The sequence below is a fragment of the Larus michahellis genome, chromosome 1, assembly GCF_964199755.1.
Source record: "Larus michahellis chromosome 1, bLarMic1.1, whole genome shotgun sequence".
Taxonomy (NCBI): domain Eukaryota; kingdom Metazoa; phylum Chordata; class Aves; order Charadriiformes; family Laridae; genus Larus; species Larus michahellis.
In genome coordinates this window covers 53074267-53101380 of record NC_133896.1, presented here as the reverse complement: position 1 = coordinate 53101380, position 27114 = coordinate 53074267, and the positions used below count along the sequence as shown (strand labels likewise).

Here is a 27114-nt window from a genome sequence, read left to right as displayed (position 1 = left end):
AGTGCTTTTTCCCTCATCCAGAGTCTTCATGCAGGTTTTGGGGGATGTAAACTTTTTCCAGTTACTTTTCAGTCTTGCAGAACCATTTAGCATAGCTCCAATGTGGTATAAAGTATTAGCATTAATTTGATGAGTCCGAGGTCGGATCTACTTAGGGAAAGTCTAACTGGTTAAAGTTTAAATTGTGCTATTAGATATTGAAAAGTAATGGTAATTGCTATTACTACTTTTCCCGCGCTTTTAAAATTACCTAAATGTCTTATGTGTAAAGAAAACCTCTGAAGACTTTGTATATAGTGTGTTTCATCAATTTAGATGATGCTTATAACAACAGGGACTGTTATGTTTTTGTAGTTCAGGCTAGCTTCAGTAATGGAAGTCTTTTCTATTAGATGTTAATTATTATTATTTTTTTCCCCATCTGTCTTTTTAGGAGAAGAAATAATAGCATATAAACCACCAGGATTCAATTTGATGTATCATCTGTTGAATGAGTCCCCCATGCTGGAACTGTCCCTCAGTTTGCTAGAAGAAGGGGTTAAGCAGCTTGACACTTATGCTCCGTTTCCTGGTATGTGCCTAGTATTTATTTTTCATGTGAAGTTAAAATGTGTACTGAGTAGGATATAAAGCTAACAACGCATATCTTCAACTTGTTGTTCCTCTTGCATGTAAAAATTGTGTTTTGGGGGGAATTTTCCTAGCAGTAAAGAATTGACAAGTTATTTCTTGGTGCAAGGCTTTTGATGAATGAGGTTCATGAATGTAGTCTATTTAACTGTTCCTTTGTTTTACTTATGGTTCTTTGTTGTTTGTGTACTGCAGGGAAGAAGCATTTAGAGAAAGCTGTACAGCATTGCCTTGCACTTCTAAACTTAACCTTACAGAAAGAGAATCTTTTTATGGATCTGTTGCGGGAGAGCCACCTTTCCTTTATTGTCACGCCACTGGAGCAGCTGCTGCAAGGAATCAATCCTCGCACTAAAAAGGCAGATCATGTGGTGAATATTGCTAGGTATGTGTAAAGCACTGAGAAGGGAGGAGTTTTGGAGGCACAGAAGTGTTTGGATCCTGGTCCTTTGATTAATTGGAATGAAGAAGCCAATGCTTCTCTTTGCACAGAGCGTCTCTGAATTTTTTTTTTCTTTTTTTGGTGAGGGGAGGTGTCTTCACAGGTGGTATGATCTGTATATTGTCTAGTGCAAGATTGGGATCTGCATTTATAGTCTTATGTTTCTGAGTGTTTTTTTCCCTTGTGACTTCTTCCTGGTTGCCTTACGTGCAGTGATTCCCTTGCATATAATTATCAGTTTGCCCCTGACTTTGGTTGTCATAAAGTGGGAGAGTACAACTTCATTTGGTTGCTATTGGACACAAATGTTTTACAGTATTGGCCATTAATTACTATATTAAAAGTATCAGGCTAGTAATCTGAAACTGTGTTTCAAATGTAAAACTTTAGGATTGCCACTTCCCTTCCTGTTTGGACAGGACACCTTCTGTTCCTGTTTGATTTTATAGTAACTTTACAGACAAACAAACATTGATGAATAGTAGAATTGAGTGCATAAAAAAGCAGTGATATTCTGGCATGGAATGTATTAAAAAATTGAACTCTTTCTATATATGTGGTTTTGTCTTTTATTTATGTTACTTTTTTCACATAACAATAGTCGACAAATAGTTTAAAAAATTTAAAAGAATCTTAAAAGGTGCGCTTTTATCTCGACTATTTTGCGTATATGCAGTAGTTGATTTTTAGTTAGTTTTGGTCTTTAGTGACGCTCATTTCTGTGTGATCTGGAAGTATTTTGTCGACATTTCTTGTGTGAGCCTGTGACCAGTTGTTTCAACTTATCCTGCAGTGTTTGAGGTAGATTTGGGATAAAAAGAATGGTAAAAAAATCCAGGAGAGGTTATTATCCCTACTCAGCCTACTACCCTCCTTTCGAAGGAGTGTTAATTGCTTCATGTGGAGTTAAATTTTGTTTGTAGCTTTAACGTTTTCTCAGGTAGTTAAATTTCTAAAGGTTTTGGTTCTAAATGTTTAATTTCTCATCTGTGCATTACTATCTTGAAATAGTAAAATTCTCGACAATTTCATTACAATCATCTTGTATTTTTGAAGGTACCTTTATCATGGAAATGGCAATCCTGAACTGGCTTTTGAAAGTGCCAAGATTTTGTGCTGTATTTCTTGTAATTCCAACATCCAGGCAAAGCTAGTTGGTGACTTCACACATGACCAGGTAAGCGCCAGTTTCTTTGGATCTGGAAGGAGAAACTGGTGGAGAAATACTGGTGCTCCGTAATGTTACTTTAAAGGATAAGTTTCTAGATCGAGTACATTAAAACTATACTTTGTCTTGTATCTACCTGCCTCTAAAGAGTCTTTTACTGTGGTATCGTGAAAAGCAACTACTTCATTAATTGAAAAAAAGAAAATCATGAATGTTTGCAAGAAGGAAAAGGACAGTATTTATTGAGATACTGAGACTTTTTCTTGCCTTTATAGTCATCAACCTGTGAGGATAATTTAGCATATGTAAAACAGTAGATTTTTTTTTTTTTTCTGTTCAGTGTCTGATTGCTAACGTACATGTAGAACAGCTACAACTCTTAATTCCGGTTTATTAACTAGATTATATAATTTTTGTCTGGAACTTCTATCAACTTATATGGAGGGAATTACGAAAGGTATTGTTTTTAGTAACCTTAAAATTCTCTTCATTTCCATCCTTTCATTGTTGAATACAGAATATTAGCCAGAAGTTGATGGCTGGGTTTGTGGAATGTTTGGACAATGAAGATGCAGAAGAATTAATTAATCCAGATGAAGGTATGTAAAAGGCTTCTTAAAAATTGCTTACGCTGTTGCCTTTTGCATAAATGAAATTAAATGAAAGAGGTGAAGAAAGTGCTTTTAAGTCAGAAAACCCTTTTCTTGTTTTCTGTAGAAGTGTACCTTTAAGAGAACGAAAAGCACCAATGTTTTGTTAAGATATGTCTATAATATGATGAACCAACTACAAGCTGAGTCTGTTTTCAGAAGACAAGTATTTAACATTGCTCTGGATGTATTATTTAGAGCTGTATTAATAGTAGTTTAAAATTTTGGTCTTGTATTCCTTTGTACTAATATAAGTTGAAGCTTTAGCTTTCTTGTATTTAACTTGAAGGCTCTGATTAATTCCATTAATTCTCTTTAATTCCATTAAACGGATTTCTTCACTTCATTATTCACCTCAATTTTTTTTTTTTTTTTTTTTAAATCAAGAGCTGGAACCTGAAAAGAAGAGGGCACGGATCCATCATGAAACAAGGATCCATATTCTGAACCTCCTTATCACCTCTCTTGAGTGTAGTCCTCCCAGCCTTGCCCTATATCTCTTGGGATACGAACTAAAGAAACCTGTCAGCACCACAAATCTGCAAGATCCAGGTATGAAGAGGGATAGTTGATCTGGCATTTAATCAGTTCTGTTACCAATACTGAGAATATTTACTGGAAAATTCATGGGGAGAAGTAGTTCCTCTTAATGCTAAGAATAAGACAACAAGCATTGTTCTAATCCTCAAAAGCTAACTTAAAAGTTGTGTCAATACCCACATGCACCATTTAAACAGCTTCAGGATTTGATCCTTTGTTTAAGTTGTATTTTGGAACGGACTTGAAATTAGAATTGTGGGGGAAAATGATAATTCAGAAGTGAAACATTTATTTACTATTTTATGCAGTGTGGTTGTGTCCAGAGTACAAAGAAATTGATGTGATGATCCAAGAAGTACCTACATATGACAACGTGCAAATCTACAGAGCAGATTGTCACTTTGAACTAGTTATACTACTTGACTACTATCCTGTCCCTCCTCAAACTCCTGTTTAATTATAGGGAAGAAAAACAGTTTTGCTCTTTAACATTGTAGAAGAAAACCTTTTAGAATATGTGGGTTTTCATTCTACTGCTAGGTATATTAATGTATATTCATAATATATATATTTATATATTCATATGCATGAATATATGTATGAGAATAAGATCGTTAAAACAACAGAAGTGACATTTCCAATGTTTCTTGAATTGGTGAGAAATACAGTGTGTTAGCATGTGTCTTGTTTGCCTGCTCAGCTTCTAACTTGCATTTAGTACGAGACAGACATTGATAAACTTGAGCAAGTTCAGCAGAGATGGTCAGGGGGCTGGAGCACTCAGCTGATGAGGAGAAGCTGAGGGAATGGGGCTTCTTCAGCCTGGAGAAGAGAAGGCTTTTGAGGGGACCTAATAGCAGTCTTTGAATACCTACAAAGAGGTTAATGAGAGGATAAAGCCAGGCTCTTCAGAGGCGTGTGGCAGGAAGATGAGAGACAGTAGGCATAAATTGAAACAAGAGAGGCGCCAGCAGGATACAGGAGAAACTTCTTCACCATGAAGCCAGTGAAGCAGTGGAGTGGGGTGGCCAGAGAGGTCATGCAGTCTTCATGCTTGGAAGTTTTCAAGACCCAACTGTATAAAGCCATGAGCAATCTGGTCCGATATCATAACTGAGCAGTAGTTTGGAGTTGAGACATCCTGGAGTCCCTTCCAATTTGAAGTATGAGATTCTTTCCCAACTCTCTTTAAAGAATATTTTACATGAACATGTTTGAAGAAACATTTGATTTTAGCTATTTAGAGAAGAATGTTTCTCGTTATCTTTACATTTGTATTGGATGCTGTGGCCCAGAAATTTTTAGTCCTTCGTAGTTCTAAATGAAGGGTAGATAGGACCTGAATTTTATTTGGAAAACAAAAAAAGTCTTAAAGTTACTTGATATATCAAAAAGATGGAAAAAAGATGCCAAAGTAGCAAAGTAGTTTACAGTTGCAGATAGTGTTTTGGGTATTTTGAAATTCCGTATTTACACTATACAGGTAACTGATCTGCACCCACACAATTTTACAGGGTATCACACGTTAGGTCAGTGATAGGGGACATTGTCTCAAAGCCATACAGCCTTGCACACCTCTGTGAATTATCCCATTAATAATGTGAAGAAATAAGCCATTTGCCTCGAGATTATAATTTCCTACTAAGGCATAAATTATACCTGTCCAAACAGAGAAGATGATTTCCCCTGTAAGAACTGTGGTTATTGATGCCTTTGCTGCTTCAGGGCATCTTTCTGGGTTGATTAAAGAATTAATTGGCTAAAGGAAGAATGCAAAAAGACAGGATTTTGACTTCAGTATTAAAATCTCCTCCCCGTTCCCTTTGGTTGCAGTGTCAGGTGCCTTTAGGAGCATGAGTCATAGAATGTCTGCAATTGTAAAATAAAGACAAGAATTTAAAGCTCCTCTTTGAAATTGCCAGATGAGTATTCAGTTTAAGTTTAAAAACAAGAATTCAAATTTTCATTTGGTTCATGCAGCATGTTAAAGAGTCAGTTGAAACTTTTTTTTATATAGAACGGAAGAGAAATTTCTTGAGCAAGTTCTTAAATAATTTATCCTCTTTCACCAGCATCTCAAAAGCCTACAGATTAACTATAAATGTTTTCATTAGATTTTTGCTGAAACAGAGTTCCTTCTTTTATTTTAATTAAAAGAGAAAAACCTGCCATGTATTTTTGCTGCAGCTCTGTGGAGCACTGTAGTGCAGCACAAGGTATCTGAACAATTTAGTTTCTGTAATTCTGTGTACTAAACTATATTAGCTATGGAGGCAAGTAAGATCAAGAAGGTTAATAAACTATCTTTACATTTTAAGGTGTCTTGGGTTGCCCACGGACTTGCCTTCATGCTATTTTGAACATACTGGAGAAGGGTACCGAAACAAGGAATGGGCCTACAGCAGTTCAGGAATCTCCTCATCTTGCAGAACTCTGTTACCAGGTATTCAGCATATTTTCTGCTGGTAGCTCTAAGTAAAGTTATCTGCTTCCTGGTTGTTGAACACAGATGGTTGATGATTTTGATAATAGATGCATTTTGAAAACGCATCTATCAGCTTTTTATGTACATTGAACTCTTTCTATTCTGCCTTTTCTAGTGAAAAAGTATTATCTTGTAGCAACACAGAAAATAAAGAATGTGCACTCATGTCAGAACTTGGAATTAGGATATACTTACAAAACTAACGTTCTAAATATTTCTGGTGAGCCTTTGAATCCATTGTGACCATATTTTTTTTCCTTTTTTTTTTTTAAATTTTGGAATTGCAGTTTGCTAGCAAGAAAGATAACAATCCTAAATAAAGCAATAATCTTATCTTCTTTATTCTGTAGTAGTAACAGAATGTACGTACGTATATCTGAGGCGGTGAGATGGGGAAAACAACTGAATTAGACATATGTGGAAGGGTGCTGATGTTTGGCCTTAAATCATATAATCATATGATTACACACCTGTACCATGTTGAAAATCTATGGAATCCAGAAAGGATTTTAAACATTAAAGGTGAAAGAGGCCATACTGTAGAAGGAGGGGCAGGGGGAAGATTGCATTTCCTGTCCAGGAGAACCTGGAGACTGAAAAAGACTCATTTTTAAGTGAGCTGGACAAACAGAAAGGCTTATATAGTGTCATCTTGTGGGCAAATAGCCGTTGGAATCATCCACATGCTGGTAGTCCTTTAATCTCATAATTCAACGTCTGTTTTAAATAATATGTTCAGCTGTGGTGTAAGCTGATAAAAAAACTTACTGTAAATACAGGTAATATTGTTTGAGCAGCGAAACAGTGTTATGCGTCTTTTGATTTGATGGTTGTTTTGTTCTTGAAATAAATTCCATAAATGGATATCTACTGTTTTTTGATTGTCAGGTGATCTATCAGTTGTGTGCGTGCTCTGACACATCAGGTCCAACTATGAGATATCTGAGGACCAGTCAGGATTTCTTATTCACTCAGCTGCAGTATTTGCCATTTTCTATCAAAGGTAATTTTTACGCTAAGATGAGATTGTGCATCTTTTGACTCCCTAAGAATCATAGAAGAAACACAGGTAGCATTATTAAACTGAATTAATTACTGCCTCTGCTAACCTTTTAATTCTGCAAAGACTGAACTATGCTTATGTAGCAAGTTCAGATTATTAGTCCTGAACTTTTGTAAAAGAATGTTAGTTTTGGAATGCATCAAGTCTCCGGAAGCAAATCCTAATCTATATTTCAATTATAATTGTAGTTTTGTTAGATTATGCCACAGGAAAAAAAAAAATTTTGAAAAGTAAGAATCCTCTGAAGAACTGAGTGAATAGAAGGCTGGTGGTTGTAATCACCTGTAGCTTCCCTTCTTTTGAGTGAAGAACTTTTATTTGGTGATGGCATTAGTTTTTAAGTTTATAGATGTGTTTTTAATGTGTCAGACCAACACTTCTCAGGTGTCTTAGGCTGAATAAATGTACTTATTCACTTTATCAGATGCTTGACCACTAGTTCTTTGTTAAATGATAGTAAACTTAGCATTGGAATACATGTATCCAGCACAGGTAAAGCACTTTAGATGATTCTTACGTAACTTAAGAATCTAAATTGGATGACTATAGAATATGAAGATTCTTGGAGATCCACGTTCAAGCCTTACCAACTTTGATTAAAGTTATAGTTCATTTTGGGTAAATGTCTGATTATTTTCACTGAAATTATAACTGACCCTATTTGCTCATGAAGCACTGCATTCTCCACAATTACTGTTAGTACAGGTTATATCCAGATTTTTTGTGTATGTTTATACTCTTAATTGCATGTATGTGTATGGTTTGTTTTCACAATAACCACATGTTCATTTAATGGCTTTTGTCAGATCTATCAGTCCTTTTTTTTCTCATAAACAAAGGGTGAGCAGATAGTAAGTCATGACATCTTTTAAAGCTTTCTCAAATGAAAAGTGCTTTCCTTGGAGTAAGTAATATTATTTATGTTCAATTTCTAATTGTTTCCTTATTCCCACACAGAACATGAGATTTCAACACTGAACCAAATGTCTTGGCTGATGAAGACTGCAGCTATAGAAATGCGAGTGACATCGCTGAACCGCCAGCGCTCCCACACACAGAGACTGCTGCATCTGCTACTTGACGACATGCCTGTGAAACCATACTTGGGTAAGAGGAATTTGTTGTGAGGGTAAATAAGCTTGAATAAATAGAAGTATGAGAGACTTTATTTGAATTCTTTTCTCTATAACTTGTGACAGTTCATTTGTCTGGAATTGACACTGGAGAGATGGGAAGAAAGATGATAGTGGTTGGAGACTCCATAGTGAAAGAAATCAGGGCATCTTTTTGATCATTGCTGCTTTGTCTGTGTTTCATTTTTCAAATGTCTCAGCGTATGCACTGATTTAAAAAATAAACATAGTTTATGGGGTAGAAGAGGGGAATATAAAAAAAAATAAGTAAAATTATAAAATAATTTATTTTGGGATGCTGTCCAGAGTTGTTACTGTGTAGAGAAGGTGGAGGGTCTTCCTTGGTAAACAGTTTTAGGCAGTTTTCTCAGTCTTAACTCTTGTCTGTCGCACATTTTCAACCCTCTCTCAGAGAAGATAGTAGCTACAGGTTGATTTGGCTTTTGACATTATAACATCACAAAAATGATATTTCATCCCAATGTGATGTAAAATGCAATGTTAAATAAAAAGGCAAGATTTCAGAGTTTCAGAGCAGAGTAGAAGTGTATCAAGAGAAATAGGAATAGATGGCAATAAAACTCTTTACATGAAGAAAATAAACAGAATAACTGGAAGATATCATAACGGGCTGTAGCATTATGGTGTTTTCCCTTACTTTTATAGGTCTGAACACTGTCTTTTCATCATTGTGGGGGTCTGAGTACGGGAAACTGTCTCCAGATACCCTACTCATTTTACAATGTTCATCCAACTGCATTATTCATACTGGAGGGTGGGGTGTCTTTTTAGGCATTTCTAGTACTGTCTAATCTATATTTGATAATGGGCTAGCTTCTGTGATGTAAGTGGTGTTTTCATATTATTAACAGTCAAGCTGTATTTGTATTGGAAGACTTTCACATGAAATGTTTGTCAGTGTGTGTTCTCTCCATCTTTCAGTGTTAATAAAGTAGATGGTATTTTTTGCCGATTTTTAAATTTATTTATTTATTATGTTTCATTGCCTTCAGCTGATGGTGAAGGAGGAATGGAAGATGAAAGTCGATCAGTCAGTGGCTTTCTCCACTTTGATACTTCTTCCAAAGGTAAGCATTATGGCGGTTGATTGTTTCTCATAAAGTTTTTCTGATCCTGAAGTGGGGGGAGGACCCCCTCTAGAATGAACACTTTGAAAAAGAAAATAATAGGCTTTTTAACAGCACAAGTACGTGGAATAATTTTAGTTTGTGTGGGGAAAAAAAATGGGGAAACCTTGGAGCGAGTGGAAAATACTGGACTTGAAAGGAAGTTAGAAGAATCTGTTCAGAAGAGTGTGTTTTAAGTATCTATGGAAGGGCAGAATGGGCGGGCGGTAGTCTATAAATTTACTGTTGACAGTAAAAACAGCGAGACTGTTGCTAAGGCTGAACACATTTGTATTTTCATGACAAAGAATATAAAACCCAAGTAAGTAACTTCGGATTCCTTACAATGTTTCAAAGTCTCAACAAAAGACTGCATGGTTCTCATTGAAAACCAGCCTGCTTTTATTAAGGAGAAAAAATTAGAGTCTTGTATTTGTAAATATTGGATTACGTGCATACCTAAAAGGAGAACAACACAGTATAACACAGATTAAGAATGTAAGGTTCTAGGAAATGTTTTTAAGTCCCTTATATAGATTGATAGTACTTTATGAAGATTTAATGTTTTCTTTTGAAACTTTACACGTTCAGATTTGGATTTACAAAGGTAAGTTAGGCTCCTATCGTCAGTTTTGTTTTGTTTTCCCCTTGATGTTTCTGAATACAGTTTGAATTGATTTACATTTCCAGTACGCAGGAAGATCTTAAGTATCCTGGATTCAATTGACTTCAGTCAGGACATTCCAGAGCCTTTACAGCTGGATTTTTTTGACCGGGCTCAGATTGAGCAAGTCATTGCTAATTGCGAACATAAGAATGCACGTGGACAAGTGGTCTGCAATGTCAAGGTGCGCAGTGGTCTGTGTTCTTAAGCTGCATGTGCTATTATATAATTTGATTATAACAATAATAATAAAGTTTATAATAATAAAAATAATAAAATAAAAAAGTATTATTAATACTCTCAAACTTGCTTTCACAGCTGTTTCAGATATGTGCATAATTTATGCAAACTATTTGCATTAGTTTTTCTGCATTGCACACACTGATTTCTTGTTTGCAGTAGACAGATGCATCAGTTCAAGACACTTTCATGAAATATTTTCTATGTTAATGTCTTTCCCATCTTGGAACACCCAAGTGATATTGTACCTTACGTATTTCACTGGTCTCCAATACACAACTATGTACTACTATGTACGTGTACACCACGTAGTTGTGTACTGCAGTAGTTCTTAAAGGCTTTAGGTAAGATAGTGTCCCATTGTGATGAGTACTTGACAAGTGTATGATAAATAGTCCTGAAAAATTTGTGATCTGAGAGACAAGGGACAGAGCAGGAGCTGAATGTATCATGGAAGTGGTCTTGATGGTGATAGGAATACAGCTATTCCATATTAGGAATCAGGTATTCTATATTGTAAAATGTATTTCAGACTTGAGAGGGAACAAATCTTTCCTTCTGTGCAAGAGGACTATAGTGGAACTTGAAGAGAAAAGGGAGTGCGATGTGTCAGAAGAGCTCATGAAAGGACAGAACAACTTAGGACCAGAAGAGAATGAATGAGTGTAAAAAGAGAAGTGCAGTGAGCAGAGAGAGAGACTAGACATCTAAAAGTACTGCAGTTAGAGAATGAAGTATGGGTGAAACCTAAAAAATTAGTAAAACTTATTTGAATCTCAGTCCTTCAGTTGTATCTGTCATTATGTAGCCATCTCCTAAATGCTTTTAGGAGGAACAAATACAACTTCCTTGTCATTAAAGTTTCTCTTTTAACTTTTTAATTTCAGTACCTTCACAGAGTTCTGGTTGCAGAAGTCAATGCCCTTCAAGGAATGGCAGCAATAGGCCAGAGACCTTTACTTATGGAGGTAAGTATAGAAAAAGTAAACTACTGTTTGTTGTCGCTCTTGGTGCATTTCATATCTGTCAAGCAGTAAGCTTTACTTTAAAAGTTTGTGGATTTGAGTCCTAACTTTGAGTTAGTAATTCCGGGTGGGGGTGGGGAAGACACTAAAATTTGGTAAAATAAACTACTTCTTAACCTACTGTTCTCTAAACAGCAGACATGGAGTCTGTTTTCCTTTTCCTTTAACCTTTTCCCTGCCTATTACTGATAACAAGTGCATCTCCCGCTCCACTGTACAGAAAGCGGCACACACTGATGTCAAGATTGGCTGTTGCCAAGTACAGTGTGTAGCAGCCAAGTTCATCTTGCCTTTCTCTCACAGGGGATGCCAATTTATTTCTCCTTTCTTCTACACAGCTATAGTTTCGGTGAACTTGGAGCTTAATTATTTTCTGAGGTTCATGTCATCTTTTATAAATTTAGTTAAAATTGGTTAAATGAATTTGAAAGTTGAAAGATGAAGGAGAAATGACTCAGACTAAAACAGGAAGAAAATGCGCAAACAGATTTTTCATGACTATTTTTGTTTTGATTTTAAAATGTATGTTAGAAAAGAATTTCCCTGATTATTTTTTGTTTTGTTTTTTTTTTTTTTTTGCTATGAGCTTGAGATATTTATGATGTGAAAAGCAGCTGGATTGGCTTATCTTGTTAAAATGATTAATAGCAGCTTGTTTCTGATAAGCTGAAGACTTACCTTTTTTTTTTTTCTAAAGACTCTTATTACTAGATAAAATTGTTATCTTGAAATCGTTGTTATCTTTGCCATTAACTTCTAGCCTATTATAACTCAGTTTCTTTGTTGTTGGGTGTTCAGGAGATCAACACTATCCTGCAGTATGTAGTGGAGCGGAACAAGCTGCTGCAGTGCCTCCATGCTAAGAGGCACGTTTTAGAGTCATGGAGACAACTGGTGGAAATTATACTCACTGCCTGCCCCCAGGATCTCATACAGGCTGAGGACAGACAACTGATTATCCGTGATCTATTGCAGGATGTGCATGACAAGGTAATGCTATACTGGAAATCAACCGTTTCCTTGAACTTTGTTGCTATACCTTTTTATGTGAAAGAGAAGCTGCTCATCAAGTAGTGTTCTTAATTGAAATTGAAAAAAAAAATTGTCTGCCTTTAGTATTCTTAGTTTTCTGATTGCTGCTATGCTGAAGTTGAATGTAGTGTGGACAAAGGGGAGACTCTGTGTTCTTGCATAGCTACTGTTGAACTATGAACCATATATTGACAAATTTCAAAGACATTTCAGTGTAATCCAGTAGATTCCAGATGTTAGTCTGGAAAGGGTGTGTGAAAAGTAAACAGCCCATTTTGATGAGGAACAGAGAAGAACTCATGGAAGGGATAAAGGCAAGCAGCACTACAGTTGCTTATTTGCTGCGTTTAGATGACTTGCTGCAAATCTTCCCAGTGCTGCTTTTGAGAAATGAGAGTTGAATGAAGCTTCAGAGTAGAAGTAGTAAAGATTTTACAATTAGAAGGGCTTTTGGAAATGTGAGAGTTTGCTTTGTCTTAAAATATTTAAAGTCTAGGTGGCTTATTGCTGAATTATAGTAGTAATTTTTGAGTCAGACCAGGCAGTTACTACTGCCCTGGGCATTCTCAAAGAAAAAAATTAATGAAGGTTCCTTGTATTGTTTAGGCTGCTGGGGCATTTTAAAAAAAATTATTTTGCTTTATTGTGAGAGTTAGGCTGTTTGTATTTCTGATTAGGCAAGTTGTGTTTTGAGAAATATATATGAAAATGGTTTTTTTTTGTTTCAAACAAAGGGTAACTTTTTGGATTTGTGTTGTTTTTTCCATTGTTTTCCTTCTGTAGGTGTTATCTAAAAACTATTTTTTAGTGGAGTGCTGGTTTTGGTTTTTATGTGAACAAAATTTAAAAAACGGGAAGCAAGGGAGGCCTTTGCTAGTTGAAGGAATTTCTTTCCTAAAATCTTTACAGAGCAGAAATTTCAGACTCTAATTTTCTGTAATACTTAATTTTTAGTGAAGATTTTGTTAATTTGAGAAAGCAATTATCGTGGTGGAATTGCACTCTATGTGAGAGAGCATTTGGAATGCATTGAGCTCTCACCAGGGGCGGATGAAGAGAGGGCCGAGAGCTTATGGGTAAGGATTAAGGGGCAGGCAAATATGAGGGACACTGTTGTGGGTGTTTATTACAGGCCACCTGATCAGGATGGGGAAGCTGATGAGGCTTTCTACAGACAGCTAAAAGTAGCCTTGCAATCGCAGGCCTTGGTTCTTATGGGGACTTCAATCACCCCGATATCTGCTGGGAAGACCACACAGCCAGGCACGCACAGTCCAGGAGGCTCCTCCAGTGCATTGATGATAACTTTTTGACACAGGTGGTACAGGAGCCAACAAGGAGAGGAGCGCTCCTGGACCTCGTACTGACAAACACAGAGGGACTGGTGGAGGACATTGAGGTTGGGGGCACCCTAGGTTGTAGTGATCATGAAATGATAGAGTTCAGGATCATGGGTACCACGCACAAAACATCAAGAAGTAAAATTACAGCCTTGGATTTCAGGAGGGCTAACTTTGACCTCTTCAAGAAACTGCTTGGAGAGATCCCGTGGGCTAGGGCTCTGGAAGGCAAAGGGGCTCAAGAAAGCTGGTTGATATTCAAAGACCGCTTCCTCCAAGCTCAGGATTGCTGCATCCCTAAGAGAAAGAAATTGGCTGAGGGACGCAGGAGACCTGCATGGCAGAGCAGGGAGCTTCTGAAAAAGCTCAAGTGGAAGAAGGACATCTACAATAAGTGGAAGAAGGGACTGACCCCTTGGGAGGATTACAAGAATGCTGCCAGAGCGTGCAGGGATGAAACAAGGAAAGCCAAGGCCGCCTTGGAATTAAACCAGGCTAGGGATGTCAAGCTCAACAGGAAGAGCTTCTACAAGTATATTGGAAGCAAAAGGAAGACCAGAGAAGTTGTGGGCCCACTGTTGAATGAGACAGGAGCCATGGTGATGGAGGATGCGGAGAAGGCGGAGTTACTGAATGCCTTCTTTGCTTCAGTCTTTACTGCTCGGCCCAACCCTCAGGAGTCCCAGGCATTGGGGCAAGTAACGGGGAAAGAAGACGACTTCCCTTGGGTTCAGGAGGATCAAGTGAGGGATCAATTAGATTTTCACAAGTCCATGGGCCCCGATGGGATGCACCCGAGAGTGCTGAGGGAGCTGGTGGAAGTCATTGCTGGGCCTCTCTCCATCATCTTTGAAAGGTCCTGGAGAACAGGCAAGGTGCCTGAGGACTGGAGGAAAGGCAGTGTTACTCCAGTCTTCAAAAAAGGGAAGAAGGAGGAGCCGGGGAACTACAGGCCAGTCAGCCTCACCTCCATCCCTGGAAAGATGATGGAACAGCTCATTCTGGGCGTCATCTCAAGGCATGTGGAGGAAAAGAAAGCTATCAGAAGTACTCAACATGGATTCACCAAGGGGAAATCATGTCTGACTAATCTGATAGCCTTCTATGATGGCATGACTGGATGGATAGATGAGGGGAGGGCAGTCGATGTGGTCTACCTTGACTTCAGCAAGGCGTTTGACATGGTCTCCCACAGCATCCTCATAGGGAAGCTTAGGAAGAGTGGGCTTGATGAATGGGCAGTAAGGTGGATAGATAACTGGTTGAAAGACAGAGCTCAGAGGGTAGTGATTAGGGGCACAGAGCCTAGCTGGAGGTCAGTGACGAGTGGTGTTCCCCAGGGGTCAGTGCTGGGTCCGGTCCTCTTCAATATATTCATCAATGACCTGGATAAGGGGATAGAGTGCACCCTCAGCAAGTTCACTGATGACACAAAGCTGGGGGGGGTGGCTGACACACCAGAAGGCTGTGCCGCCATACGGAGAGACCTGGGCAGGCTGGAGATCTGGGCAAAGAGGAACCTTATGAAATTCAATAAGGGCAAGTGTAGGGTGCTGCACCTGGGGAGGAATAACCCCATGCACCAGTACAGGTTGGGGGCTGACCTGCTGGAGAGCAGCTCTGTGGAAAGAGACATGGGAGTCCTGGTGGACAACAGGATGACCATGAGCCAGCAATGTGCCCTTGTGGTCAAAAAAGGCCAATGGCATCCTGGGGTGCATCAAGAAGAGTGTGGCCAGCAGGTTGAGGGAGGTCATCCTCCCCCTCTACTCTGCCTTGGTGAGGCCGCACCTGGAGCACTGTGTCCAGTTCTGGGCTCCCCGGTTCAAGAAGGACAGGGAACTGCTGTTAGTGTTTCTCCACATTGTCTAAAATGTTCCTTTGACGCTCACTTCTTTGATGCTCACCCCTTTAAGTTTTCTAAACTGTATCTTCACATTTTTAATGGAAATAGCTTTCTTAAATAGCTGTAAAGCCAAGAGGGTGTCTGTTGTTCTTTCCCTAGCTTAGGTTTAGATATTTTACTAATAGAGCAACTCAAATGTAAGCATGTTCCTTCCCTTTTCCCCATCCAGATTTAATTATCATCCTGCCTGTGATTTGCGTAAATTAAAGAAAAGAAGGCTAATGGTTTTCTGAATTAAAATGTGTTCAGCTCATCCTTCTGAACAAGTTTCTGACACTACCGATTTTGATTTGTTTTAAATAGTGCCATGTTAATGAAATCCTTATGCACGCATAAATGAAATAGCTGTGAGAGGCTAAATTAATTGCATTAATAGCTCCTGAAATCAGACACTTCTCTATTTTTTTCATTTTTTTTTCTTTTTCTTCTTCTCTATTAAGATCCTAGATGATGATGCAGCTCAGGAGTTGATGCCAGTGGTGGCAGGGGCTGTGTTCACCTTGACTGCCCACCTGAGCCAGTCCGTGAAAACTGAGCAGAAACAGCCACTTGCACTCCCTATGGCGGGACAATCCCAATATGTCCTGATGCTGGATGGTTCTTTTACCTCATCACCTGGCTCTGAGGGCATATCCATGGGTTTTGCTTCCATTGGTGATTCCTCCCTCCACATCATCTTAAAAAAGCTGCTGGATTTCATTTTGAAAACAGGTGTGTTGACTTTTGCAGTTCATGTGTGGGAATTCCAGCTGCCAAGGGTAGAAAGATGGACTGAGCTGCTTCCTGTTACTGCAGTGAGGATTTTTATTACAGTCAATTAGGTGGATCTTACATGATTAATATAGATCTAAGTGATGTTACTAATGAGAAAAAAATTAATAAAGGCATATTTTTTTAATCTGAACAACAAGCAGAAGAAAGATGTGTAAATATTGCAACTTTTTTGGAGCAACATAAACTTGCTGAATTTGCTTACAAATATTCCTTTATGTGAACAGTGGAACTCTGACTTAAGACATGTACTTGTTTCATTTATTTCTGCCAGCATTGTCATAAGAAAGTTAAATTAAGTTGAAGACGGTGTTATGGAATTTAGATCTATTTGGTTTTAATTATGAACGTTTCTTGTGAACAGGTGGTGGCTTCCAGAGAGTGAGAACGCACCTTTATGGATCACTGCTTTATTATTTGCAGATTGCCCAGAGACCAGATGAGCCAGACACTTTAGAAGCAGGTAAAGTCCAATTGTATTATGGAAAGGAGAAAAAAAAAAATTGTTCTTTAACCCTGAATGGTACAGTTTCTGCATGCTGAGTTGTCTTCTGGAAATAGATATATAGATAGAAACCATCATACTCTAGGAGCCTCTGAAATTAGTTGCTTACGCTAAATGATGCAAATCATCTTCTATTCAGACCTGTCTAGTACATACGCATTGAAAAGGATTGTTCTGGGTGAGGATATTAAATTTCTGACATCCAGCACTAAAGAAAATATTTCATTTGGGTCCATTTAAAGCTATGCACCATAGCTACAGAAGTGTTAAAGGACTGGAGCTTATTTGGACCTACTTGAGAACAGTTAGAGGTGTAGAAATGTATTGCCTCCACATCTGTGTGTGTGCTCATACTGCAGTGATCCTATTAAAAAAAAAACAAAAAAACAACAAACCAACAACCCCCCCCCCCAAAAAAAAACCCAACCCAAACCAAAAAAAAACACAAAAAAAACCCCCCAAAAAACAACACAAAGATTATTTAATATTCTTTCTGTTCCTTTAGCTGAAGACCCCTAGGGGGAAAACAAACAAAAAAGCATCACTCTCCCAGCCCCCAAAAAATAAGCCATCCAGAGTTGCTGTTTAATCAAGAGAGCTTATGGTGAATATCACGTTAGCTCTGTTAATGGATTAGAGACTTGATTTTTCAGTGTTTCTAATAATTATTGAATCTTAGAGCTTGGACAAGGATTGAAAAACAAACTTGGGGCCAGTACGTGTGCATGCAGACTCTTACTTGATTTTGCTTGATCAGCTTTTTGAGCTACAGTAGTAAAAATACCTTTGAATTTGTTATGACCCCTTCATAGTTTGTTGCTGGCTTTGGATTCCGCCCTTTCCCACTTAAGTTACCTTCTTTATGTCCCTTCAAAGCTGAGTGTTTTGTTCCCAGTGAAAGTTCTTAGGCCTAATCTGTTTAAAATTATTCTAAGATTCAATACACATAACGTAGAATATATATTTGACGGGGTGATGTATGTATACAGGCATAACATTTTTTGTGCTGGGTGGGCTGTGTGTTCAGGAAAGAATGGATTTGTAGGAAAACATTTGCACTTCAGTCAAAACAGCCATCCATTATTTGGGGCATTTCTGTTGCAAGATAGAGAACCCCTGAGGGATGTAGCCTCACCTGTACTGTAGCTAAGTTAATGCTAAGCTGCCCATTTTTGCATTTTTCACTTTTTGTTTTACTTGCTTTTTACAGCCAAAAAAACAATGTGGGAACGTCTGACGGCTCCTGAAGATGTGTTTAGTAAATTGCAACGGGAAAACATGGCAATTATTGAGAGTTACGGGGCGGCTCTCATGGAGGTGGTCTGTCGTGATGCTTGTGATGGTCATGAGATAGGCCGGGTAAATAAATCTATTCCTTTGCAATCGCTATTCGATTTGTTTTAAAGAACATTTTACTACTGTAAAATTTCATGAGGTAGAACTAGAACATTTTTTGTAGATCCTTAATCTCTTTCACGTTTCTGTCCTCCCACTCATCCTTCAAGCTGTTGAAAGTAGGGGCATACGTGCATATTAATTTTTTTCTCAAAAAAGCTACGTGTCCTATTCTTTAAAAATAATGATAGCAGGCAGCGCTGTAAAAGATTGCACATATGAACTGCTGTGGCATTTATTTGTTATTATTTTTAAGTCATGGACATACCAGTTTATTTTCCCACTTTGGGAAGGTTTGTTGACCTCAGGAAGAAATATTTGCTGATATTAACGTCAGTGGACAGGAATCTAGTCAGAATGCAAACTAGTTTTAAGTAGCAATAGTGCTTGTAGCAATACTTCATTAAAATATTTTTACATAGTTATTGTTCAGCAATATTTTGTTAAAGAATGTTAGAGAAAAGGTAATTGGCTCATACTATACTAAAACATGAAGAAATCCAAAAATATTTTCCACATAAAGGATTGCAATTGTAGTGAGAAATGCATTCTGCTTTTACGAAGCTGTTAGAAGGAACTGCTTAGCATTTCATATTTCTAGGTATTTGTTAGAAATCTTATTGATCTCATAGATTTAATTCTGTTTTGATTCTTCTTTTTTTGATGTTTTTTCTTCCCCTTTTGCAGATGCTGGCATTGGCTTTGCTTGATCGTATTGTTTCAGTAGACAAGCAGCAGCAGTGGCTGTTGTATCTCTCCAATAGTGGCTACCTGAAGGTGCTTGTGGATAGCCTAGCAGACGATGATCTGACTCTTCAGAGCTTGCTCACACCTCAGCCCCCTTTACTTAAAGCGCTGTACACCTATGAGTCCAAAATGGTAATAGTATTTCAGAAACAATTTTGTGATGTGGTGCTTTTTTTTTTTTTTGAATAAAAGTTGTTCGTCTATACTTCACATGGATTGTACTCAAGAGATATTTTACTAAAATAATAATATTTGAAATGATGTTAAAATCAGGAGAGAAAATAGTCATAATAAGTCTCATTGTGCATCTCCGGTACTTACCCTTCTCTGCTCTTCTCTAGGCGTTCCTCACTAGAGTAGCTAAAAGTCAGCAAGGGGCATTGGAGCTGTTGCGGTCTGGAGTGATTGTGAGGCTGGCACAGTGTCAAGTGTACGATATGCGACCCGAAACAGCCCATCAGGGGTAAGTGTTGGTTCCCTGGCTGATTTTGAAATTGTAATATAGTCTTGGAAGCATACGATATCTTTTTATAGCCACAAGTCTTTTGAGTAAGTGTTTGTGGCTATATTTTGTGTGTGTGTTTCTTTAACCTATCAGTTCAGTTTAAAGCTACCTTTTATTGAGATAAAAATTCCAAATAAGTGGGTGGGAAGTTGTACTTCAATGTCCGTTTACTTAGACTATGTAAGATCTTATTTGTTTGAGACCTTAGATAGGAATTGTCTAATTATTGTTATAATATCATTTAGACGGTAACGTTTGAAAAACAGCCTACACTGTAAACTTATTTTGGGGGCTTTGCAGTTGGTGAACAAGTGCAGAATTTGTCCTCCCCCATAAAGCACTAATGAGTAATGAAGTAAATGTTATTTCGGAAATATTTTATGATGTGTTTAAAAAAATAAAAAAAAAAATTTCACAGTTATATATTGCTTGACAAGTTTCTTGATGTGTTGCCATGATCTTAGTCATTGTGAGATGACTGAGAGATCTCAGAGAATGAAACTGAATATTTATGGGAAATCACGTTCGTCAATTTCAAACCTCAGTCCTTTCTTTAAATTTAAATTTCTTAGTGACACACTGGGGGTTCAAACACTTCAGAAAAAATGTAAGACTTAGACAAGTACTCTGTTAAAAAGTGCCAATGAGTTATATAAGATCGTATGAAACATACAGGGCATTTGTTAGAGGACTCTATTTATCAGTTGCTTTAGACTTAAGCACACCCCTTCCTAAAATATTTGAGAATATTTAGTTTTATATATAAGTAAAGAAAACATGTCATGTTTCTACATCAAAGTAATCTGATGTAATGTAGTATAGTAAAAAGAAGTAATTTTCTCTGCTTAGAGAAAATGTCTGGCAGCAGCTTTCTAGGTAAATTGCAGCAGCTTTTCATCATAAATTTGTTGCTTTTCCAATATAAACTCAGTTCAAGTACAGACCTATTATTGAAATGTGAATGTTTGCGGGTTCTTGAGGACGATTGTAGGCTGAGCCTCTGCCTTGCTGGTGGGCTTCACTTTTCTTGCACTGTTTATTTTTTTCTTCTTTTTTTCTTTCTTGTTTTTAAACCTCTAAGAATGTATGGAATGAGAGATCCCCCAGTCTTCATTCCTGCTCCAGTGGAACGTTATCGTCAGATTCTTCTTCCAGCTCTTCAGCTGTGCCAAGTGATCCTCACATCCAGCATGGCACAACACCTGCAAGCAGCAGGACAGGCAAGTTCCAAAAGATGCTGGAATATCACTGTTACTGCTCATTCAAAGAAATTATGTGTCCTTTTGCTCTGAAAGTAAGCTTTTTCTAAAAATCCCATCCTCACTGGTACAGGAGATCACTTTAAAATTCTCCAAAAGTAAAAGCCATTGCTTCCTCTCTGCTCACTGCTAAATTTTGAGTGGTTCATATTTTCCCTTTTCTTCTTGTGGTACAGGTTTTGCAGTTTCTGATTTCCCATTCAGATACTATCCAGGCAATCCTGAGGTGTCAAGACGTTAGTGTTGGATCTCTCCAGGAGCTGGCCTCCCTGACAGGAATAATCAGCAAGGCAGCTTTGCCTGGTAGGAACTACACTTTTGAAGTGTCTTAGCCCCGTCTACATGAATCTCAGGCTTTGATTTCTTTATAGAAATAATAAGATGTATAAGGGAATGTCAACTACAACAGTAGTAGGTGAACAACACCTGCTCTAGGTGACCCTGCTCTGGCAGGGGGGTTGGACTAGATGATCTCCAGAGGTCCCATACAACCCCTACCATTCTGTGATACAGAACTTTCTTGACATGTAGAGCTCTGGGAAAAGTAAATAAATGATAAATAATTGTTCTTGATGTAAGTGTGGTGGACTTGCAGTGGACACAGTGCCGTTATCAATATACATTTGACTTCCCATTTTGATTATGCTGCCTGACAGTAAGTGCTTTTTGTCTTTGAGATGACTTGCAAATAGTACTATTCAAAATGCACATGGTATCCTCAAAAAGAATTTTCATTCAACATATTCTATGACTGAGGAAACAAAGACAGAAAATTGCTTGTATACTTGTATCTTTGTTAGTGTCTTCTCCATTTTTTTTTTTTTATTTTAAAAAGAAAGCTTAAAGAGAGAAATGCTGTGAATTGGCACACTGACAATTCTCTTAGGTGACTTATCTTCACAGAGGACTAATAATTACTGTGATGGAAACAGGGATTTCTTCTGCATGCTAGAAGACTTGCTTACCTTTTGAAAATAACTTCTATTTTGATTTAATGGCTTTCTTTGTTCAAAAGAGATGTCTGACTACAACAGAAAGGAGCGCAGAGCTGTAGGTTGAGCCCAAATGTGTCTTTGCTTACAGTATACTGAGCTTTGCACAACAGCTGCAATTTTCTTGGTAACCTCCCTTCCTCCCCCTGCCTTTTAATGACTTAGTAGAACAGTAAGCTGTGTGCTCTTATGCATCTCCTAGTAGCTGCATTAATATCTGAATGTTTTCCTCAAACAATGTGCGAAATGTAAGTCATATGTTTGGCTGAAATTTTTCTGATCAGTGCTGGTATCTAAACGTATATACTGTATACATCTGTTTTCTTTTGAAAAAAACCCAACAACCCAAACAATTAATTTAATGGTTGTATCTTTTATCAGGAGTGCTAAGTGAGCTGGACTTGGACGTTAATGAAGGGACGCAGATGGAGCTACAAGGACATATAGGCCGATTTCAGGTAATAAAGTTGTATATTCAAGTTTCTTCCTGTTTTTTTTTTTTTTTTTTTTACTCTGACTAGCAGCAGTTATGAAAGGGATGTTTTCCACCCTTAAAGAGAATGTGTGGTGGTTTGAGGTGTTTCTTTTTGGGGGTGGTGGTTTGTGTGGTGTGTGGTTTTTTGGTGCTTTGGTTTTTTTGGCATGTTTTTTTTTTTTCCTCCTCCCTAGCCAAGTAGAAAAGATAACACTGGGTAACGTAAGAGTTGTATCAGGGACTTCGTTTCCCTCCCTGGTTTAGGGTTTACCTTCTGTGGAGGAGAAGAAGAATTTGAGGTCAACGCCAAAGCATATGAAGTAATGCAGAAATACTCTGTTACCACTTTTGCCACAAGCATGTCTCCAGCTCAACAATTTGGAGTATCAACATACTAGTGTTTTATTTCTTTCCACCCCTTTTAAAAATAACCCTGACGTAGAAACCAGAATGAAAGTCAAGGTAGAGTAAGCCTTGCTCAAAAGCTATCACTGCAGCCCTTTTTACAGCTCAGCATTCAGCATCCAGCAATGTTTTTGAAGCTTTATGGTTCATGCGAGCAAAGACTTTCACAAAGAAACATTTTATTGAAAACTATCTGTAGGAAGGGCTGCTCTATCAAATACTTCTGACTGAAAGAGAAGGATGTGTTCACCAGACACTTTGATAGTAACTATTAGGCTGACCAGCCTGAAGCAAAGTAGCAAGCTATAAATGATTGCTGTAATGCTGGGGTACTTGGGAGTCTGCTGCATCGTGTCATCAAGAAATTCCCATGGGAAAGCACGAAGATTTTATTTTTTGTTATAAGGAGTTTTAATTTGCTAATTTGAAAAATGAGCTGTTCTGAATAAAACTGTGTGAATCAGTCATCTGTTATTGTAACTTTTCTCTCTAGTTTGTCCTCTTATTTTCATCAAGGATAAAAGGATTTAAGTGTTTACTCTTACCCAAAAGTAATTACCAAAAAAATCTTTGATACCTGTTTTTGCTGTTCCACACAAAACTGACTTACAGTCTGAGGCACTTTGGTGATCTTAACAGCCACATGTAAAGTAAAACCAAATGTATTGATTGTTACTTCTTTTTATGAAACTATTGAATTGGTTTTTGCACCCTACTTCTGTGGAGCTTAATATCTTCATATCCAGATTTTGTTAGTTTGTCTATATAGGTAAAGGTGTTTTAAGTGGGAGTGGGGAAACCTCAGCTGTCATTGATGCCCGCCAGTATAATAAATAGTCTGGAAGAGAGTCTGAAAGTGCACAAAGTTGTGCACTTTCGAATGGCCTTCATTTCTGAAGGAACTGTTTTAGGGTACCGTTGTTTTTCTTAAGTTAATTAAGAGTGAGTTTAAACATCGTGTTTTAAAAAACTTAAATTTTGTTTACGAAGTGCTAAAAGTTTTATCTGCATTGCTCTCTTGCTGTTGTGTTTTAAGGGATATGTATCACTTAAGTGAAAAGAATTATGCACTCAATTTGTTGCGATATTAATTAAAATGTTAATTTCTTCTGGCAGCGCCAGTGCTTAGGACTTCTAAGTCGGTTTGGTGGCTCAGACAGACTACGTCAGTTTAAACTGCAAGATGATAACGCAGAGGGAGACAGAGTGAACAAGAGGGATGAAATTGAGTTGGCCATGCAACAGGTAAGGACACAGGAAGCTGCTAGAACCTTCACTCTCAAATTGTGACATCTTACCTGCTGTGCAGATCTGTTTAGTTGTCATATTTTCATATGCTAGTGGCAATGCTCTATGCTGTTTTTTGTTTGGTGTAGGATCTCACATTTTATTTCTATTTAAAGTAAACCTTGAAACTTTGGTTACTTAAACTTGCATTAGCCACCATTACTGTGTTGGGTACAGACTCTGTGAGCTTTGAAGCCTTAAATTGATCAGAAATTTTCAAAGTGAAGGCTGGGAATAGAGGGCAATGGTTAACACTTAAATTAGAGCCAAAGGGGACTTAAAATTGACCAGAAATTTTAACTAGCAGGTTTGGGAAAGAGGCAAGGGTGCAAGTCCTAGACTTGAAATAGAAGAGAGACTGTAACTGATCAGAATAAGAGAACCATCACGTTCTGGTGAGAAGAGAGAGAAATCAAAACATGTTGTTTATTGACATTTATCCATTCAAAATTTAATGCTCCAAAGCCTGTAGATATTGTAACTGACAAGCTGTCTTTTTTTTTTTTTTTTTTTGGCAGATCTGTGCAAATGTGATGGAATACTGTGAGTCACTTATGTTGCAAAGCGCCCCCAGTTTTCAGCACGCTGTTTGTCTGTTTACTCCTAGCCTGTCAGAATCAACCAACCGAGATGGGACTCGTCAGGGTGAGATTTTTTGGCTTGCTGTTTTATGAGACTGAATGGTGTGACATTTGGGATAGTAGAAAATAATGAACCAGACTGATACACTTTTATTCACATACACTTTAAGTCACTTTATGCCAGTATTGTAGCTGCCCATTTTCTAATTCTGGAACACGTGCTTGCACAGCCTTGCACTAAACCAAATCAGGAAACTAATCCAAGTTAAAACAAACATGACCAAAAAATCCTTTTGAATTCACTTCCTGTGGCAGCCTCAGAAACACATATATCAGTAAAACAATGTGTATGTAAATAAATAGCACAAGGCAGGAGAAAGGTGAGGCTTTATTTTTTTTTCAGCATCTGTGCTGGCTTACATTCTGTGAAACTAGGATGTCATTTATGACATGTAAGATGTGTTTTGATGCTGACTGGACCTCTTCATTAGGCCACATGGCAAGAGTTTACAGTGTGCTATTATGCGGCTGAGTGGTTAAGATATTTAAATAAGTCTTCTGGTCTAGTTACATTTCACATGTTACACTCAGTACTGTACTATGCTGACTGCTTTCTAGTACTGCAGCCACAGAACTTTTTGCCTAGACTTTCATTTCTATTACCTCTGACACAGAAGTATAAAATATAAAGTTGCCAGTGCTTTCATGTCTTTCACTACTTTATTGACAGAGACCATATCTTACTGATTTCTTGATTTTTTTTTTTGATTTTTTTTTTTAAATTTATTATAACTTGTTCATCATCTTTTCTAGATACACAAGCACCGGTGGTCCCATACTGGCACTTGCCTGGCTTGGGCATTATCGTCTACCTGCTGAAACAGAGCACTAGTGATTTCTTCAGTTACTATGATAGCCATCGTCAGAGCGTTAACAAACTGCAAAATGTGGAGCAACTCCCACCAGATGAAATAAAAGAGGTGATAGTTCTTCTGACTCTGTAGTCTCTGTATTGTTTGTAACTTAGGCATAGCTATTAACAGAGACTCCATAGTATCTTAGAGAAGTAAAAAGTTACAGTTCTTGTCCCTGTTCCTTTCTACTGTTGATGGAAGGGGTCCATAGAATGAGTGGCTAAAATTTCGGGAAAATATTTGGCTTAACTTCGTAAAAGTTAGAATTTTCTGGGGATACATTTAATTTCTCCATTTTTTTTTTTTTGGTCAGCAAGGTTATGCAAATTCAAAATAGAAAGCACAGTTTCAAAGAGATAGTATTTGACAAGGAAGTTCTAAATATTGATAACTAATTTCATTTGCTTATTTCTTTTGATGCTCTGTGATTTGCTATAATCTTCTTGGTTTTCCTCCTTTTATCACAGCTGTGTCAGTCCGTTATGCCAGCTGGGGTTGACAAAATCTCCACTTCCCAAAAATACCTTTTGGCAAGGCGACGCCTGGTGAAGCTAATAAACAACCGAGCCAAGCTGCTTTCCCTCTGTTCTTGTATCCTTCTAAAATGGAAATTACCCTCAAGGTGATGCTCCAGGAAAGTGGAGAAATAGGAACAGGTTCTTTTTACCTAGGTTTCTGACCAGTTTGGACAACACTTCTTGCAAAAAGGAAATATGAAAATTAAATTAGTAAGAGGGTATTGTTCTGATATTGTCAGAATGTGAATATTTTCAAGTAATTCCCATCGTGCAGACCCTGCTAAGACTTTCTGCAACATTATAATGGAGGAGTTATTACAGCCCAGCTCTTTAACGCAGTATCCAGACCCACTAAACATTCACATATGTACCAGTGTGGTGGAAGAAATATTTTGAAAAATAATTTTGAGGTGCCTATCAGACCAACTGGAGTTCCCAGTCTTACAGTCAATCTTGCATAAACCTAGTCTCATAAACACCAGTAATTCTATGGAAATATCTAGTCGCACACAAAATAATTGTCTGTAGTGGATCAGAATTTTCCTCTGAAACCCACTTTGGGAAAGATGTGCTCTTGCAGACTTACCTGTTGTAACTTAAGGTGGTACTGCCATCCACGGCTTTATAACCTCGGCTTTAATTCACTGTCTCTGCAACTGAGCTATCATTACAAGTCGCATGAGCGCTCGTACTCTGCTCTGGTGCAGTGTGTTGGTTTAAAGCCTCTCCAGGGTGAGTAGCCAGCACTGCACTGAAGCAGGTAAGGAGAGTGCAAGCGATCCATTACCAGCCCATAGCAGTGGGGGGTGAGAAGCTTCTGCTGGAGGAGGTGGCAGATGGTTGAGCTAACATCTTCAGCTGCTTCAAAGTGTGTAAATATGCTCATGTAGTAAATGTACAATCCAAAGACAACAAAATTAGACTCCTTCACTTACATGTGTCTACAGATATTATAGAAACGTGTCTCTTCATTCTTTGGCGTCATCTGGAACACTATCTACTGCATTGCACACCTGCTGACTCCCAAGACCCGCTGCTGTCCTCCAGGTCTTCATTTAAGAAAGGAAGGCTGCAAGGTAAAATTTCTCAAACATCAAAGTGCCTTTGAATAACTTCTGATGGTTAACTTTAAAATTGATCTGCAGTTTGTACTGGGACGCAGGCCAGTCTGTACTGAGGTGAGGCCAGGGAATCCAGTTTGTACCGGGACAGGGCTCAGTTTGTACTGAGAGAAGGCCAAAAGATCCAGTTTATACTGGGAGGGAGCAGGGGGATCCAGTTTGTACTGGGAGATGGCCCAGTGGGTACTGGGCTT

General features: G+C 38.0%; 1 protein-coding gene across 1 annotated transcript in view; it reads left to right on the top strand.

The window, feature by feature from the left end:
- Positions 1 to 27114, top strand: part of NUP205 (nucleoporin 205) — a 54343-nt gene that overhangs the window by 25167 nt on the left and 2062 nt on the right. Inside the window, exons 17-41 of the mRNA XM_074575991.1 lie at positions 434 to 571; positions 826 to 1015; positions 2129 to 2249; positions 2758 to 2839; positions 3278 to 3442; positions 5749 to 5873; positions 6804 to 6918; positions 7936 to 8085; positions 9125 to 9199; positions 9929 to 10086; positions 11030 to 11110; positions 11966 to 12157; positions 15886 to 16156; positions 16581 to 16679; positions 17932 to 18080; positions 18804 to 18995; positions 19205 to 19326; positions 20450 to 20588; positions 20804 to 20930; positions 22001 to 22077; positions 23616 to 23744; positions 24305 to 24431; positions 25181 to 25347; positions 25749 to 25872; positions 26747 to 26875. Of these exons, the coding sequence (XP_074432092.1) occupies positions 434 to 571; positions 826 to 1015; positions 2129 to 2249; positions 2758 to 2839; positions 3278 to 3442; positions 5749 to 5873; positions 6804 to 6918; positions 7936 to 8085; positions 9125 to 9199; positions 9929 to 10086; positions 11030 to 11110; positions 11966 to 12157; positions 15886 to 16156; positions 16581 to 16679; positions 17932 to 18080; positions 18804 to 18995; positions 19205 to 19326; positions 20450 to 20588; positions 20804 to 20930; positions 22001 to 22077; positions 23616 to 23744; positions 24305 to 24431; positions 25181 to 25347; positions 25749 to 25872; positions 26747 to 26875 (3444 nt within the window). The remainder of the gene's footprint in view (positions 1 to 433; positions 572 to 825; positions 1016 to 2128; positions 2250 to 2757; positions 2840 to 3277; positions 3443 to 5748; positions 5874 to 6803; positions 6919 to 7935; positions 8086 to 9124; positions 9200 to 9928; positions 10087 to 11029; positions 11111 to 11965; positions 12158 to 15885; positions 16157 to 16580; positions 16680 to 17931; positions 18081 to 18803; positions 18996 to 19204; positions 19327 to 20449; positions 20589 to 20803; positions 20931 to 22000; positions 22078 to 23615; positions 23745 to 24304; positions 24432 to 25180; positions 25348 to 25748; positions 25873 to 26746; positions 26876 to 27114) is intronic.